The sequence below is a fragment of the Triticum urartu genome, chromosome 6 (assembly GCF_003073215.2).
Source record: "Triticum urartu cultivar G1812 chromosome 6, Tu2.1, whole genome shotgun sequence".
NCBI classification, from domain to species: domain Eukaryota; kingdom Viridiplantae; phylum Streptophyta; class Magnoliopsida; order Poales; family Poaceae; genus Triticum; species Triticum urartu.
Genome location: NC_053027.1, coordinates 119,323,000 through 119,340,904, shown reverse-complemented (window position 1 = coordinate 119,340,904; position 17,905 = coordinate 119,323,000). Strand labels below are relative to the sequence as shown.

Here is a 17,905-nt window from a genome sequence, read left to right as displayed (position 1 = left end):
GGACGGATATCAAAACCGTGGCACTATGTATAACAAACAACGTACGGGTAAAAAATTATACAAGTAACTATATATCTATCACACAAACATGGTTTTTATATATAAAAAGGATAAGAACAAGAGGTTCACCACAAGGTGGTGCCGCTGACGGGACGGTGCGGGCGATCGACGGTGGTTAGGACAGAGATGGGAAGGCACTAAGTAAACCATACCAACATATGCAAAGTAAGAGTTATTTTGAGCTCAAATTGCATATATATCAAATAAACTATCACATATAATTCCTCCCAAACTAAAACCCACAAATCACTATACTTATAGAGCATTGCAAGAGCTAATCTAACAATGAGAGATGAAATGACAAAGTTGCTAACCTTTGTGATCACTTGGATGGATGGAGAGCCTTCAAATCTTGACAAAATTTGGGCAAAATGAGGGATGAGCTCGAGAAAGAGGGGAAGAACAGAGAGGAGAGGAAAGGGAAGAACAAAGAAGTCGGGCTCGACGAAGGGTTTATATAGGATGATCTTTAGTCCCGGTTGGTTATACAAACCGGGAATAAATGTGCATCTCTAGTCCCAGTTCGTGCCACGAACCGGGACTAAATGTGTTGGTGGGGCCCCAGCCTGACACCGGCCAGCCACCACCTCTTTAGTCCCGGTTCGTGGCACAAACCGGGACTAATGAGTGCCGCACGCCTAGCCGTTGGAACCGGCATTAATGGTCACATTAGTGCCGGTTCATTTACAAATCGAGACTAATGAGCTGAACATTAGGTCATTTTTCTACTAGTGTGTCTTTCCAACGAGGATCGTATGACTCAAAGAATGACTCCCCACGACTCCCCACCCGCATTAACGAGATCGCACTACGCCTCCATGAGTGCCTTCCGCCGATGCATGTCCGCCCACTCCGCACGACGCCTTGCCGTCCTCTCAGCCCAGAAGGTGTTCTCGTCGGTGACGTCCTGCGGGTAGCGCTGGCGCCACTCCGCCATGGCTCGCTCGTCCTCCCTCGGCGATGAGGAGGCAGCAGCACGTCCTGGTCTGTTATAAGACGAGGCGGGGGGCGACGGCCTGCGCCTGCTCGCACGTCCAGACGTCGTGGAAGTTCATCTGCACGCGAGGCCTCTGGAGGCGCCACGCCGTCGCGTCGTATGCGCAGGCAGCCCCGTGCGCGGTCTCGAACGTGCCAAGACTGAGCCGGACATCGTCGGACCGAATCTCAGCGTAGAAGGCGCCGGGGGGCGCTGACGGACGCCGCGGTAGCCCGAAGATCCCCGGCGGCGCGGCGGCATGGTGGCGCGGTGGTGGCGCGTCGATGGCGGGACGAGGAAGCGGCAGAGGAAGCAGAAGAAGCGGGGAGAGAGCGCGTGACAATGTGGAAAGCAATGAGAGACTGAGTGGCGGGCGCAGCAATTTATAGCCGTGCCGGAAGCGGTGCGCCAAATATAACGCGCGACCTCCCGCTTTTTCCCGCGCGCGCAGTCGTTTCTCACGCGCCCGAGTTTTTCTCCTCCGCTAAAACGCGCGAAAACGTTTCATGCGCGCCCGAGTTTTTATAGCCGTTGCTGGAGATGCTCTCAAAAAGGCACCTCGGAGTGTAGCTCACACAAAAGAGGATGTACTAATTCTCGTCTGAACTTGTCTGGAGTACTTCATTACTACTCCCTTCGTTTATTTTTATAAGTCGTTTTAGACAACTGAAAATGAGCTACTTTTCATCTTGTTTGAAATATCTTGAAAGTCTTATAAAGGTGATAAGAGGAATACTACTAGTCTGCAGACAACAGAAATCTCATGTCAACCGAAGTTGATGCTGCGCCGACGGTCAAACGACTCGTCCCAAAAGAAGTGATGGCTACAGTGGGCCGGGCCATGAGTCACGCGGCGACGTGGCCACTACCGTGAGAACAAAACTCCGCAACGAGGAACACGAGAGGCAAGTTCTAGTCGGTTCATCGATCAAACCGACCTTAACCCCACCCTTGCCTGCCACGGAACCTGCCGCCCGCTGCATATAACTCCACCCGCCACCATCCTCCATTTCCACACAAGCCCGCCCGACGAGCCCGACCCCAAGCCCTAAAACCCAATCCCAAGCCCGAGCTCGCAGAAGAGAGAAGGACCGAGTGGGTGACCACTTCAGAAACTCCGCCGATTCCCATGGCCGGCTTTCCCCTGGTCGGCCCGCCGGAGGCTGCCACCGCAGCGGGCGCGGCGGTACCAACGGGCGACGCGTTCGTGGACCTGCTGGACGCCAGCTTCAACAAGGCGACGGAGACGGGCGGGGCGGGGAAGGCGCTGACGGAGAACTCCTCGCCGACGTTCGTGTCCTCGGGGGACCCCTGCCTCGACTTCTTCTTCCACGTGGTGCCCGGCACGCCGGCCGCCTCCGTCGCCTCGCTGCTCGCCGCCGCCTGGGCCGCCGACCCGGTCACCGCGCTCCGCCTCGTCGCCAACCTCCGCGGCGTGCGGGGGTCCGGCAAGTCCGACCGCGAGGGCTTCTACGCCGCCGCGCTCTGGCTCCACGCCCGCCACCCGGCCACGCTCGCGCGCAACGCCGCCTCCGTCGCCGCCTTCGGCTACCTCAAGGACCTGCCCGAGCTGCTCCACCGCATCGTGCACGGCGGCAAGTCCACCAGGACCCCCGGCAAGAAGGCCCGCCTCGAGGCCGAGGGCGGCGGCTTCGTTGGCCGCGGGCGGGGCAGAGGCCGCTGGAGCGGCGGCTCTAGCGGCCGCAAGCCGCGTAGCGAGGACCGCGCCCCGCCCGTCGGATCTTCGGAGGAGCGCACCGCGGCCAGCCTGGAGCGTGACCGGGAGCTGGCGGCCGCGGCCGCGGTGTCCCGCCGGGCCAAGAGGGCAGAGGCCGCGGCGAGGGCGTTGGAGATGCACAGCCGCGACTCCACGTACCGGTTCCTGCACGATCGCACGGCCGACCTGTTCGCCGAGCTCCTTGCGGAGGACATGCGCAAGCTGTCTGTCGGCAATGTCAAGGATTTCTCGCTCGCGGCCAAGTGGTGCCCGTCGCTGGACTCGTCCTACGACCGCTCCACCCTCCTCTGCGAGGCCATCGCGCGGCGGCTCTTCCCCAGGGGCTCGTCGTCGGAGCTCGGCGACGACCTCCCGGACGCGCACTACGCGTACCGCGCGCGCGAGCACCTCCGCAGAGCGGCCATCGTGCCGCTCCGCGCCGCGCTTAAGCTCCCCGAGGTGTTCATCTCGGCGCGCGCCTGGGAGTCCGTGGTGTACACGCGCGTGGCCTCCGTGGCCATGAAGAACTACAAGGACCTCTTCCTCAAGCACGACGCCGAGCGCTTCAACGCATACCTCGCCGATGTCAAGTCCGGCAAGAAGCGGATCGCCGCGGGCGCGCTGCTCCCGCACCAGATCATCGAGTCCCTCGGCGAGGATGGGGACGACGGCGGACTGGCCGACCTGCAGTGGCAGCGCATGGTCGACGACATGCGCGCCCTCGGCAAGCTCAACAGCTGCGTGGCCGTGTGCGACGTGTCCGGAAGCATGTCCGGCCTGCCCATGGACGTCTGCATCGCGCTTGGCCTCCTCGTGTCCGAGCTCACCGACGACCCGTGGCGCGGCCGCGTGATCACCTTCAGCGAGCAGCCGAACATCCACATGATCAAGGGCGACACCCTCTCCGAAAAGACTGAATTCGTCCGGAACATGGATTGGGGTATGAACACCGACTTCCAGGCAGTGTTCGACAAGATCCTGGAGGTGGCTGTGGGCGCCGGCCTGCCGGCGGAGAAGATGGTGCAGCGAGTGTTCGTGTTCAGCGACATGGAGTTCGACCAGGCGTCGGCGAACCCGTGGGAGACAGACTACGAGGCGATCGTGAGGAAGTTCTCGGAAGCTGGCTACGGCGCCGCCGTGCCGGAGATAGTGTTCTGGAACCTGAGGGACTCCAAGGCCGTGCCGGTGATGTCCGGACAGAAGGGGGTGGCGCTCGTCAGCGGGTTCTCCAAGAATTTGCTCAAGCTGTTCCTCGATGGCGGCGGCACGTTCACCCCGAGGGTCGTCATGGAGAAGGCTATCGCCGGCCCGGAGTATGATCAGTTGGCCGTGTTCGATTGATGCGCGTAGTCTCGGTGATGGCGAGCTGAATGACAGTTCGGCATCCAGCATTTCTAACTTAGTTTTTTTAGAACTTCTGAACAAAAGAACTTGTTCGGCAATGCTTGTTGTGTTGTGTATATGATATTCCAACAAGGAACTTGATCTTCGGCCCCGACTTCTCCTCGACTTGCGTCGATTGTTTCGGCATTGCTCTAGTTGCACGAGACCAAACTGTGGTTGTGCCACACCTCTGCGGATGAAGCCTTACAATGCCAATGGTACGATTCTTTTTACAGCACATGATCTCCACAAGGCAATACTAGAGTTTGGGAGGACCCCTGGATCCCCTCGAACTTGGGCTTTAAACCCCTTTTACGTCTTTAGAACTCGACTGTGAATATGGTTGAGGACTTAATCAACCCGAACAATGGAGATTTGGATAGAGAGGTTTTACAGAATAATTTTCTTCCTATTGATGTGGCCGCTGTGCAAATGCTTCCTTTGGGAAGGATGGAAGAAGATAACTCGGCATGGCATTTAGAGATAAGTGGAAATAGCTCCAAACATGAACATGAAATTAAGCATTTACAGTTCGACGGAACTACGAACCGACTGTCTGAATGAAATCATAACATCAAGATAGAAGGAGATTAAAAAGGAGCTTACTAAAGATAGAAGAAGATAGCACGTATATAGCTGGTATCCGTCCAACCTCTTCTTGTGCAACAGGGTCTATCATGTACGCGTGATGTGCCTCATCTCAGTCAATGACTCGCTGGAAACTGCCGATTTAAGCGCTCTTAATAGGCCTGGCTGAGAGGTGCTTTAATATTCATGTGGGCTAAACAATAAACACGGGTAAACAAACAACCAATTTTTTTTTCGCGGACCTGATTGGCCTATATAAACATGCCCAAAGATATCGCATGGGCTGGATGCAACGACAGTGGTGTTGTCCATGTAATTTTTTTATTCCTTTTTTATCGCATCTAGTATTTCTTGATTGACACAAAATCATACATATTCAAATCAGTGAGAACAGAGGTACATTCGTGGTTTCAGGTGTTTTCATGTAGACTATTTTTTGTGTCTCTCAGTTTTGATAATAAATTGCATCAGACAAATAAATTCATCAGACAAATAAACAATGTCTCATCTATGCTTGTCGCCGTTTGGTTAAATTTTTGTAAATTTTTATGCAAGCACTTGATTCTCACCTCGCTATTTATGTTTTGTCACACATCCTTTTTGTTGGCATGTTTGGCTTCATTTTTATCGATCCATTATTGCGGCATGTTGGCAGCCCGTTTTGTTGCGTTGTTTTTAGATGTAACAGATTTGCTATTTCACATCTACAGGTAAAATAGTTACCGCACATTTAACTTTCTAACCGCGTGATTTAGGCATCAAGATCCGCATTCTTTGGTTTTTTTTATCGTTTGGTGTTGTCCATGTACATGCCGCTCGCGGAGAAGGGCCCGTCGTGGTGTTTTGGCCGTTATTTCTTTTTTCACACCCCTCATGCGTTGCCTCAGTGTAGGCTGTGGCCACAAGTGATACTTTTTTTTTTGTTTCTTTGTTCTTTTTCTTCTTTTTTCATTTTTTTTTGTTTCAAATTTTTAATGTTGGCTGGCTCGCTAGCTGGCCTGCCGTCGTGACCCATGGACACCACCGTCCGGCTTTTGGACGGGATAGTAGCCGAGCGCGCACGCGCAGCCAGCTCGCCTGTGCGAATCAACCCTACAGCGAGCAAATGACGCTAACAAACCGATCCAGCTTCATCTAGCGCGCACAGAGCAGTGCACGAAACGAAGCACATGGGTGCGACAAAAACCACCACAGGAAAGTGGGCCCACACGTCAAACATTGGCAGGAGGCGCGCGCGAAGCGAACAGCGTGGAGGGCATCCTTTATAGGAGCAATTGTGCATTCTTTCCTATACGACTAAGTAAATGCAAAAAAAAATTGTCCTGAGAGTTCGTTCAGTTCAATATTTCAACTCAAAATCGTAAAGTTCTTTATTATTGTATTGTACTCTTCGTGAGAATATTAGGTGATACCATTCTTAAATGCTCCCATGATACCTTCAAAAAATACGAAAAATTTGTGTGGAAGTTCATAAGATATGTGTCTACAACCCCTGAAAAAAAATCAGATTCAAATTTGAGATACACATTGAGAAACAAAAAAAGACAAATCTAGTATGAATAGTGACACAAAAAGAAAAGTAAAATTGACACTATTTACGTCAGGATTTGTCTTTTTTGTTTGGCAATGTGCATTTCAAATTTGGGCCTGAAATTTAGGGGTTGCAGACACATTCCTTGTGGACATTCATATTTTTTCCCAGAATTTCTGGAAAATATTTAAAATTAATATTTTTTTCAAATGGGAGCATGGGATCATGTGGAAGTTGGTATCACTGGTATTCTACACTTGTACAGATCACATACATGATACATCCGTCAAGTCTGCACATTAGTGATCCATTAATGCTCGCCGTACATAGCATCAAATATACAAATAATGGCTCACCGGAAAGAACAATATAAACAAATGACTCGAGGACCTTAAAACTAGCACTACTCCACCTTTTTACATAAGCAAAATAATGCAGAGAACCTCAACCCTGAACAGCAGGCTGTAGGCTTACAGCGATGGCTGTACTGTACATGCCCTAAGAATCATCCATCTGAAATTTGGGAGAGGAAAAAGTTCAGACCATGCAGTAGTATTGCGTCTGAAATACAGTATATCTGTTGACCGGTGCATGTTCTGTCTGTAGCCTTCTAGAAAAACCACAAAACGTGCAAGCCATGCTCAAACATCAATTTTCCGCGCAAAAGAAGAAAAAAAACTCAAACAGCAATTTGCTGCAAGAAAGTGACACCACCATTGACCATCAAGTAACTTGGTCCAAGTTATAATTCATGCTAAAATGTATTTGTTCGCACAAGAAGTTACGCTTCTTAACCTTCCTTGGCTAAATCAGCTTTGAGCCGGCCTCCTTTTGTTGCAAGGCACCATTTCGTACAATAAACATATATTGCTTCGCAAGTTCTCTTACTCTTGGATTATATTAAAATGAAACTTGGTAGAGATCTTCACTCGTGAACTTGGCAAACATTACAAGTCTTGCTTACCTGTACGGACAACTACTCTATTGTTGTTCTTGCTTTCAGATAAAGGGAACAGATATTATGGAAGATGGCAACAGAGCTGGAGCTATTATCCATCCACCATAGGCCCCCCATGTTTGTTTAAAGAATGTGACACACAATTGAAACGAGACACCAAAGTTTGCACAGATCATTAAAATGGCGCTTTAAACGTGTGATGGAGACGCAACCATGATCAGGAAACTCAACGAGAAATAGAAAAGCCGCATATAACAGTAAATAGCTTTTCAAACTCAACCTTGTTTCTCTTGCACGCTCATGTATGTGTGACTAGTAATGGCCGTCTGGCTTCGTCTCTCGATCCTTTTCTACTGTAGTAGGCATATAACAGCAACTGTATGACACCTAGGATTGTGCCGATGCCATTGGGAACCTGTAATTGGCAAACCAACAAGAAAGAAGGGCCAAACAGACGTGATGTTAGGCATCGCTCCAAGCAAAATCCCTGATCAGCAATAGAAAACTATATCTTACGTATATGAAGAAGTCATCCAGAAGCGCCCCGTATGCAAAAAACGACATGCTCATCAGGGACATCGATAGCGACAAATAAAATGGCATGTACTCCACGCTCTTGGTCCTGATCACCAAATTCTGTCAAACACAAGAGGAAAGTTCATTTACAGGACTATACATTTTGAATAACAAACATGGTCAGATGAGATCAACGACGCCAACCCCATCAAACCTACGAAGGACCAATTATACACCAGAAGATGTGGTTATGGAATACAGGTTTGAGTTATTAGTTATAAAGCAGGAAGTATTTCAGGACTCACAATGATGGACAGAGGGGATGCGAACATGAATATGAGGGACGCCACGCTGAGATAGCCGACGAATGTTCGCCGAGGCTTGTGATCAAACAGCGCCATACTGACATACACAATCAGCCCGAACACGCAGAACACCCCTGCCAGCAGCACGGACACCTTGAGCTGCAGCAAGAAACCACACCAGTCAAACTTAGAGATGCAGGCAAGGCAGCAAAGTACAAGCGGATGGGTAGGGCACCCACTCTTTTCTTGGCGTCGGCGTAGGCGATGAAGACGGCGGTGTATGCAAGCTGGAAGGCGGCGCCGATGGTGTTGACGGTGGCGACCAGGACGACGCCGTAGGAGACGAAGGGGAGGGCGTACCACATGCAGACGAGGCAGTTGAGGAGTGAGTAGATGTAGGGCGTGGCCGAGAACTGCTCCGTCGACCCATTCCGGACGATCCTCCTGAATGTCGGCCTGAGATCAGCAGAGATCAATCAGATCACCAGCAGCAGCAATTCGAGTCGAGCTAAGAAGAAATGAAATCGGGTTGAAATGGAAAGGGGGGCGGGGGCTTACAGCGGGGAGATGAAGAGCACGAAGGCAAAGATGTTCCCTGGAAGAAGATCGAGACGGCGGTCAAGAACTGGCCGAACCAAATCTGGCCGTCTTCTCCACGACGGCAGAGGTCTAAGAAGCAGAGCAAAGGGAATGGTGGTGGCGCTGACCTGCGATTCCTGCGCCGTAGCAGCAGAGGTCGTGGTAGGAGGAGGGTCCGGGCAAGCCCAGGGAAGCCATCAATGCAAGGAAGAGAGAGGATCCCGATCCCAGCTGCTCCCGGCTCCCTCCGATCCCCGCTCGCTCCCCCGGCAGATGATTCCCTTTTTCTTTTTTTGACGTGTCCAGCAGACGCTTGAGCGTGGGTTCTTTCTTTTCAGAGCAAGGGCAGGAACAGCAGCTCGCCTGGCTCCACCACCAGGGGGAAAAGAGCTGGCCCGCTTCCTCCTCCTCCCCCTTCTCCTCCTCTTTATCAGGGCTCCGCCCCTACAATCGAATCAATTCATCAAAAGAAAAAATAAGCACGTGGAATGGAAGGTGGATATCCTGGGATTTTATTCCTCGAGAAAAGTCGGTCGGGGATGTTGATGGCCGAGCCGGTCTGATCCATAGCCATGGCACGCACGACGGTGGACACGGGCGGCGCGGCCACACCCCACACGCCACGCGCGCGCGTGGACACCGTGGACCTCGACGCAGCACAGCTATTTTTCATTGTTTTCGAGACAGTTTTTTTTTGCGAGTAATGTTTTCGAGACAGTTCATTATTCATGCCAATTTTTTCTGCGGAAGGGAGAGGGCCTCTTCTTTTTCCTAACTATACCAAATACCCGTACATTGCTATGGAATGAAAATAACATTTGAAGAGTGATGGCGTGTGACCGATTGTCCTCGGCTGCGGTGGCACTGACTATATTGTGACAACGTTGATGACTAACTATTCAGGGTGCATGTAAAACGGTAAATTATGGTTTGTTTTGAAAACAATCTCTGCATTAAAAAATATGGTTGGCAAAAAATTCCTACTAGCAGTAATTATTTAGAGGGATAACTACCTGCTTGACTAATTTATGGGCGACCAGCTAAGCATGATCCCACAGATTTCCTTTCCTTTGTCTCAAGCAGATTTCCATTGTTTCATTGTATTGTCTTAGATTGGTCATAGTGGGGAGTAACTTACACTAGTGTCATGCATATGACACTAGTCTAAGTTACTATCTTTATAGTGCAAAGTAACATAATAGTAGTGTCATAGACAGCTTTATTTATTAGTTTGTAGACTCATTTTGTATTGGGAAGCGCTATGTTACAGTAACATATTATGTTACTACTTCTCATTAACTACTTGCTACATAAGTAAAAAAAATTGGAATGCGTTATGTTATTAGCTAAGTTAGTCCCACTATGACTAGCCTTATAGTGAATGGGGTCCACGGGCATACCTTGTGATCTAGTGAGAAAACACTACCCATATGCACATGAGACAAACACAATCATATCACTCAATCAATCAAGCAAGGGCATACACAATCGGTCTAGAACTATCGTTACAAAGTGTTTGGACTATACTATTTACATGGGGGAATACTACTACTGATATGGTGGTCGACTAGAAATATTGAACGGTCGAAGACTCCATAATATCTGCTCCAGCTTCATCAACATAGTCATCATCACTATCGTCAAGGTGCGAGTCGGTGTCGTCGATGATGATGTAGTCTTCAGAACGAATCTCCTTGGGTTCGTCGTCTTCTCCTCCTGGCGCGGGGTCTCCCATGAATACTCCTAGCTTCCTTTCCAGGTCATCATTCTTCTCCACTAATACGACGATTTCCTCCTCATAATCTTCGCGTGTAGCTTTGAGTTCTTCTTCAAGCTCCGCAATCCTTGTCATTGCCTTCTTCAGATCTATCATGCCTGCGCACATCTGATTCTTCTGGCGACGAATGTGCTGGTTTAACTCTTGGATGAAAGCGGCAATTGACCTATTCTTCCTGGTGCTGATCATCTCCCATTGCTCGTCTCGTCGCCCACAAATCTGGTAGATAGTATCCTTGAGATCCTTGTGGTAAACTTCTGCAATGCTTCCCATGGTGATGTGAGCTGCCATACTCTTTCCTAGACTACAGGTTGGTGCATCGAAAGAAAACTCTATGGGCTTGGTGACTGGCGTGAATGTCCTTCCTGGAACTTGAACTTGAATCATCCAGCGCTCCTCTTCTGGTAAAGTGGCATTGTAGGTCCCGGTGAAGCTTGGTATTCCAATGTTCAGGTAACTAGTAACTTCCTTCAAGTGGCGTCCAAAAGGGGTGTCTTCATCCGATTGCATGAACTTTATCCTTGCATCCGTCATCCTAAAGAGTAGAAAAAAGGAGAGGAGTTAGAAATGAGAAGAGAGTAGTGATCTAGGGCTTTAGCTTAGTGGTCGTGTCCTACAGTCAGCGTGTGCTCAGATACCATCTTTGTAGCGACCAGACCTCAAACAGTCTGATGTCTGTGCATAAGTGTCATCCCTGGATCGGTAATGCTGACACACACAGTACTCAGAGGATTTATAACAGAGTAGTAATCACACACTTATTACATCGAATGTCTCAAAAGAGAACTTATTACAATAAATATGGCTTAAGGCCATCTAATACGATAACAACGAAAGGCTTGAAAGATAAAGTGAGTCCATCAACTCCAACGACATCACTGAGTGAAAGACCATGACCTAAGACTCCTTACTCGTCGTCTGAAAAGTCTGCAACATGATATGTTGCAGCCCGAAAATGGGTCAGCACATGGAATATGCTGGCAATGTAACACCAAAAGGATAATGAACATAATAATGCTATCACTATATGCATATATGGCTGGTGGAGGCTGTAGGGTTAATATGTTTTGCGAAAAGCCAATTTGCCCTACTGCAAGGAATAAATTTTATTTAACTATCATGGTGGTTGTTAAATATTGAGAAGGTTCACCCAACTCAATCCCAATTAAGCATCATCATTAAACCCAATCAAATTATATTAAGAGTGATGAGATCCACATGATAATCCAAGAACCAGATACTCAAGATGTCCATAACTGGGGACACGACTAACCATGATTGGTTTGTACACTCTGCAGAGGTTTGCACACTTTTCCCCACAAGACTCGATCTCCTCCGTTGGATTTCTCGCACTACATAATGTTTGAGAAAACGGATGACCGAGACACAATCTTTCCGAAGAGGTCCCCTTAACCGATAGATAGGCCGGTACACCTACAATCCCCTACATCTGCTAGCCCATCATGGAAAGGTTTCCCACAACTTACTCAACTATGCCAGAGCCCATAATGGCATGTGGCTGCACACGGAAGTTTCCGGTATGAATAATCTTATGATCCCTTTGAGCCTGGGTGGCAGTCCATAGGAGAATCACATGGTACCCCGAGATTTCCAAAAATACAGGCAATCACTGGAATACCCAGGTGCCTCAATCCACCCAGATGTGTATTAAAGTTGCCACCTTAAGTTAACCATTAAGTTAACAATCTCACATCTGTCATGAATACACTCAAACTCAATCCACGTCTACGAGCATAGCATAGCAATATAAGCATAACATAGAAGTAACTCCCAGGGTTTGATAATAAACAGGTGAATAGGTACTACCTCATCTACTTCCCAATCCCACAATTTAAATCAGATCCTAACCATGCAATTGTTTGAGGATTGATCTAATGCAATAAAACTGGGTAGTAAGAGGTATGATCAAAGTGTTACTTGCCTTGCTGATGATCTGCGATACCTAGAGACTCGTAGTAGCACGCTTCGCACTCCGGGCACTCTATCGCAAACAAACAAACATACAATAAGCAATCAAGCAAAAGCACAAGTAAAACTCAAATAAGAGATCTAACCAGAAAGTTCAACTTAAGAACTCTGGTTTGTAAAAAGAATCAAATTAAACAAAGCAGCAAAACTCAAACGGCGAAAGAAACAAGCTTTGATTACTAACCTGGACTAAAGTCAAATTTTACAGTAGCAAAAATTTTACAGTAACCTGGGGTGGGCTGGCGGCGGGGTGCGGCTTATAAGGCCGAGCGGTGGACGAGTCTGGGTCGCCCACGGCGGCCCGAGTCGGTTCGTTTGTTTGTTTTTTTAAATAATTTGGACGTGCAGAAAAAGAAAGAAAAGAAATACTAAACGGACTCCAAAAATCCCGAAATAAATTTTCCCCGTCCTGTAAAAATAAGCCGGACAAGATGAACAAATATTTGGGCCTAAAATGCAAATTTGAAAAACGCATATTTTTCCTAATTCAAATAAAATAGCGATAAAACTCCGAATAAAAATCTTATTTGATTTTAATATTGATATTTCTTTATTTTGAGGAAGTCATTTTATCCTCTCTCTTTTATTTTTAATAAAAGAAATATTTCAGAGAAAAATAATTAAAATCAAACGATCCTCTTTTCAAAATTCGAGAATAACTCGAATATGAAAATAATGAAATCCTCAACTCTCTCCGTGGGTCCTTGAGTTGCGTAGAATTTCTAGGATCAACCAAAATGCAATAAAATATAATATGCAGTGATGATCTAATGCATAACATTCCAAATTGAAAATTTGGGATGTTACAGCGGCTGGGATAAGTGATGGGTCTCTATGGGACCCACAAGCCCACTAGGCGCGCCGAGGGGGTGGCGTGCCCTGTGAGCTTGTAGCTCACAGGTGCACCCCCCGGGGTGTGTTCAATGCCAAAAATTCTTAATATTCTACAAAAGGTCATACTAAATTTTCAGGGCATACAGAGAACTTTTATTTTCGGGTCATTTTTTATTGCACGGAAAATCCAAAAAACTGGAAAATCATGGCATTTCTATTTTATTAACTTTAAATAACAGAGAGTAAATAGTGGGTACAGAAGGTTTGTGCTTACTAAATTCATCAACCACATGCCCCTAAAAAAGAATCCATTAATAAGGTTGATCAAGTCTTATTAACAAACTGTTTTCGAATGTCATGAAACCGAAGAACCTTCGTATAACACTAGGTCACCTCATCAGGGATATGCATCTCCCCAATAATAAGAGTTTCATATTTCTTCATAACTGAAGGAAGGGGGAGTTGAAAACTTCCAATAGTGATCGTTGGAGCCTTTTCAATAACATTAATACCATTCACTTGAAATTGCTTTTTTGGAAAGTGTACCGTATGCTCATTACCATTGATATGAAAAGTGATATTGCTTTTGTAGCAATCAATAACAGCCCCTGCAGTATTGAAGAAGGATCTACCAAGGATAAACGACATGTTGTCATCCTCGGACATGTCAGGTATAACAAAGTCTGTCAAGATAGTAACATTTGCAACTACAATGGGCACGTCCTCACAAATACCGATAGGTATAGCAGTAGATTTATGAGCCATTTGCAATGATATTTTAGTAGGTGTGAGTTTATTCAAATCAAGTCTTCTATATAAAGAGAAATTCATAACACTAACACGGGCTCCTAAATCACATAAAGCAGCTTTAACATAGTTTCTTTTAATGGACCATGGTATAGTGGATATTCCTGGGTCTCCTAGTTTCTTAGGTACTCCATCCTTAAAAGAATAGTTTGCAAGCATGGTGGAAATTTCAGCTTCAGGTATCTTTCTTTTATTAGTGACAATATCATTCATATATTTAGCATATAGGGCCATCTTTAAAATATCAGTCAAACGAGTATGCAAAAAGTCGGGCCTAAGCATTTCAGCAAAGCGTTCGGATTCTTCTTCATCCTTATTCTTATATGGTTTAGTTGGGAAAGGCATGGGTTTCTGAACCCATGGTTCTCTTTCCTTACCATGTTTCCTAGCAACGAAATCTCTTTTATCATAATATTTATTTTTAGGAGGTGGATTATCAAGATCAATAGTAGGTTCTATTTCAACATCATTATCAGGTTCCTTATCATTGTCTGGTTGAGCATCTATATGAACATCATCATCATCATTATCATTATCATTATCACTAGGTGGATGTTCATTACCAGATTGTGTCTCAACATCAAAAATAGAAGCATCATTACTATCCTCAGAAGTTTTTTCTGCCTCAGGTTCACTAGAAGCATGCAAAGTCCTATCATTTTTCTTTTTCTTTTTATTTTTAGAAGGACTAGGTGCATCAATATTAATTCTTTGAGAATCTTGTTCAATTCTTTTAGGGTGACCTTCTGGATAAAGTGTCTCCTGAGTCATTCTACCTCCTCTAGTCATTACTCTAACAACATGATCATTCATGTTACTATTTATTTCATTAAGAAAATCATTTTGGGATTTAGCAACTTGTTCTAACTGGGTATGGACCATAGAAGCATGTTTACCTACACCTTTAACATCATTAGCAATCCTAAACAACAAGTCACTCAAGCGATCAATCATGTAGGCATTATGTTTCGATTGTTTCATAACATACACATTAAAATGATCTTGCTTAATAATGTAATTTTCAAATTCAGACAAGCATTGACTAGCAGATTTGTTGTAAGGAATATCACCTTCATCAAATTTTATAAGAGAATTTACCTCACTGCCTGTGTCAGGGTGTCAAGTCCATGTATTTCTTCAATAGGTGGTAAATTATTAACATCTTAAACTTTAATACCCTTTTCTTTCATAGATTTCTTTGCCTCTTACATATCTTCAAGACTAAGAAATAGAATACCTCTCTTCTTAGGAGTTGGTTTAGGTGGTGGTTCGGTAAGTGTCCAATCATTATCATTCTGCAATATATTATTCAATAGTTCTTCAGCTTGCTCAACAGTTTGCTCCCTGAAAACACAACTAGCACAACTATCTAGGTAGTCCCTAGAAGCATCGGTAAGTCCATTATAAAAGATATCAAGCATTTCATTTTTCTTGACAGGATGATCAGGCAAAGCATTAGGTAATTGGAGAAGCCTCCCCAAGCTTGAGGGAGATTCTCTTCTTCAATTTGCTCAAAGTTAAATATTTCTTGTAAGGTAGCTTGTTTCTTATGAGTAGGAAAATATTTTTCAGAGAAGTAATATATCATATCTTGGGGACTACGCACACAACCAGGAGCAAGAGTATTAAACCATATCTTAGAATCACCCTTTAACAAGAAAGGAAACAACTTAAGAATATAGTAGTAGTGATTTTTTTTCCTCGTGACAAATAGGGTGGCTATATCATTCAACTTAGTAAGGTGTGCCACAACAGTTTCATATTCATAACCATGGAAAGGATCAGATTCAACCAAAGTAATTAACTCAGGATCGACAGAGAATTCATAATTCTTATCAGTAACAAAGATAGGTGAAGTAGCAAACTTAGGATCATATTTCATTCTAGCATTCAAAGATTTTTCTTTCAGCTTACACAGTAACTTCTTAAGATAATCTCTATCATTACAAGCAAGAAATACTCTCTAGCTATCTCTCCCTCCATAACATAACCCTCATGTATCTTAGGCAATTCATATCTAGGAGAGATATGTCTAATAGGTGTTTCATAATTTTCAGTTTCAATAACTTTATCAGTTTTAGCATTCTCAAATTCTTTAGGTTTAGCAAGTTGCTCATCAAGAAATTCACCTAGTGGCACAGTATCATCAAGCAAAGCACTAGCATCATCAATTGCATCATTCATAGCAGAGGTAGCTGTTGGGGAACGTAGTAATTTCAAAAAAAATCCTACGCACACGCGGGATCATGGTGATGCATAGCAACGAGAGGGGAGAGTGTTGTCTACGTACCCTCATAGACCGTAAGCGGAAGCGTTTATCAACGCGGTTGATGTAGTCGTACACCTTCATGATCCGTCCCGATCAAGTACCGAACGTACGGCACCTCCGCGTTCAGCACACGTTCAGCTCGATGACGTCCTCGCCTTCTCGATCCAGCAAGAGGGGCGAAGTAGTAGTTGAGTTTCGGTAGCACGACGGCGTGGTGACGGTGTTGGTGAAGAACAATCTCCGCATGGCTTCGCCTAAGCACTACGAAAACTATGACCGAGGATAAACTAGAGGGGACGGGGTAGCCGGCACACGGCTTGGTGTTTCTTGATGTGTCTTGGGTGCTATCCCTACCCCTCTATTTATATGTTGAGCCTTGGGGTCGAAACTTGGAGTAAAAGCCTCCACAAAGTCGGTTTCACCCGAAAGGCAAGAGTCCTTCTCGGACTCCAGGGCCAGACGCCAGGGTTCCCGGCGTCTGGACCCACACGCCAGGGACCCAGGCGTCTAGCCCCCGGACTCCGCAAAACTTCCTTTTGCGCTTTCCAAAAACCTTGTGGGCTTTCCCCTTTGGCCCAAATAAAGTGTTCTCGTACCCAAACATTTCGGGAAACATCTGGAACCCCTTCCGGTGAATTCCAGAACCCTTCCGGAGACCAAACACTATTATCCCATATATCAAACTTTATCTCCGGACCATTCCAGAGTTCCTCGTCATGTCTGTGATGTTATCTGGAACTCCGAACAACATTCGGTTACCAACATACATAACTCATAAATACTATATCGTCAACGAACGTTAAGCGTGCGGACCCTACGGGTTCGAGAACTATGTAGACATGACCGAGAAACTTCTCTAGTCAATAACCAATAGCGGAACCTGGATGCCCATATTGGCTCCTACATATTCTATGAAGATCTTTATCGGTCGAACCGCATAACAACATACGTTGTTCCCTTTGTCATCAACATGTTACTTGCCCGAGATTCGATCATTGGTATCTTGATACCTAGTTCAATCTCGTTACTGGCAAGTCTCTTTACTCGTTCCGTAATACATCATCCCGCAACTAACTCATTAGTTACAATGCTTGCAAGGCTTATAGTGATGTGCATTACCGAGTGGGCCCAGAGATACCTCTCCGACGATCGAAGTGATAAATCCTAATCTCGAAATACGCCAACTCAACAAGTACCTTCGGAGACACCTGTAGAGCACCTTTATAATCATCCAGTTGCGTTGTGACGTTTGGTAGCACACAAAGTGTTCCTCCGATAAACGGGAGTTGCATAATCTCATAGTCATAGGAACATGTATAAGTCATGAAGAAAGCAATAGCAACATACTAAACGATCAAGTGCTAAGCTAACGGAATGGGTCAAGTCAATCACATCATTCTCCTAATGATGTGATCCCATTAATCAAATTACAAATCATGTCTATGGTTAGGAAACTTAACCATCTTTGATTAACGAGCTAGTCAAGTAGAGGCATACTAGTGACACTATGTTTGTCTATGTATTCACACATGTATTATGTTTCCGGTTAAGACAATTCTAGCATGTATAATAAACATTTATCATGAAATAAGGAAATAAATAATAACTTTATTATT

The 17,905-nt window shown here is 45.9% G+C and overlaps 2 protein-coding genes across 2 annotated transcripts; one reads left to right on the top strand and one right to left on the bottom strand.

Moving 5' to 3' along the window:
* Positions 1–2,032: 2,032 nt before the first annotated feature.
* On the top strand, positions 2,033–4,255 carry LOC125516319. Its single transcript, XM_048681799.1, has one exon. It carries the CDS (start codon positions 2,166–2,168, stop codon positions 4,092–4,094), a length of 1,929 nt encoding a protein of 642 aa, XP_048537756.1. The 5' UTR covers positions 2,033–2,165; the 3' UTR covers positions 4,095–4,255.
* A 2,220-nt stretch (positions 4,256–6,475) lies between these two features.
* LOC125516318 (bidirectional sugar transporter SWEET2a-like) lies at positions 6,476–9,031 on the bottom strand. The gene is made up of 7 exons (XM_048681798.1): positions 8,742–9,031; positions 8,593–8,629; positions 8,274–8,490; positions 8,035–8,193; positions 7,730–7,849; positions 7,494–7,628; positions 6,476–6,768 (listed from the first exon to the last, which is right to left on the bottom strand). The coding sequence occupies exons 1-6, from the start codon at positions 8,809–8,811 to the stop codon at positions 7,512–7,514; spliced, it is 720 nt and encodes a 239-aa protein (XP_048537755.1). The 5' UTR covers positions 8,812–9,031; the 3' UTR covers positions 6,476–6,768; positions 7,494–7,511.
* Between the last annotated feature and the right edge of the window lie 8,874 nt (positions 9,032–17,905).

Bases quoted from the DNA above. Each gene is read 5' to 3' on its own strand.
- LOC125516319 (XM_048681799.1), top strand. From the start codon at position 2,166: ATGGCCGGCTTTCCCCTGGTCGGCCCGCCGGAGGCTGCCACCGCAGCG.
- LOC125516318 (XM_048681798.1), bottom strand. From the start codon at position 8,811: ATGGCTTCCCTGGGCTTGCCCGGACCCTCCTCCTACCACGACCTCTGC. The intron at 8,194-8,273 runs GTGGGTGCCCTA...TTCTTGCTGCAG, and splicing joins ACGCCGACGCCAAGAAAAGA to CTCAAGGTGTCCGTGCTGCT. The intron at 7,629-7,729 runs GTAAGATATAGT...TGCCAATTACAG, and splicing joins TGGATGACTTCTTCATATAC to GTTCCCAATGGCATCGGCAC.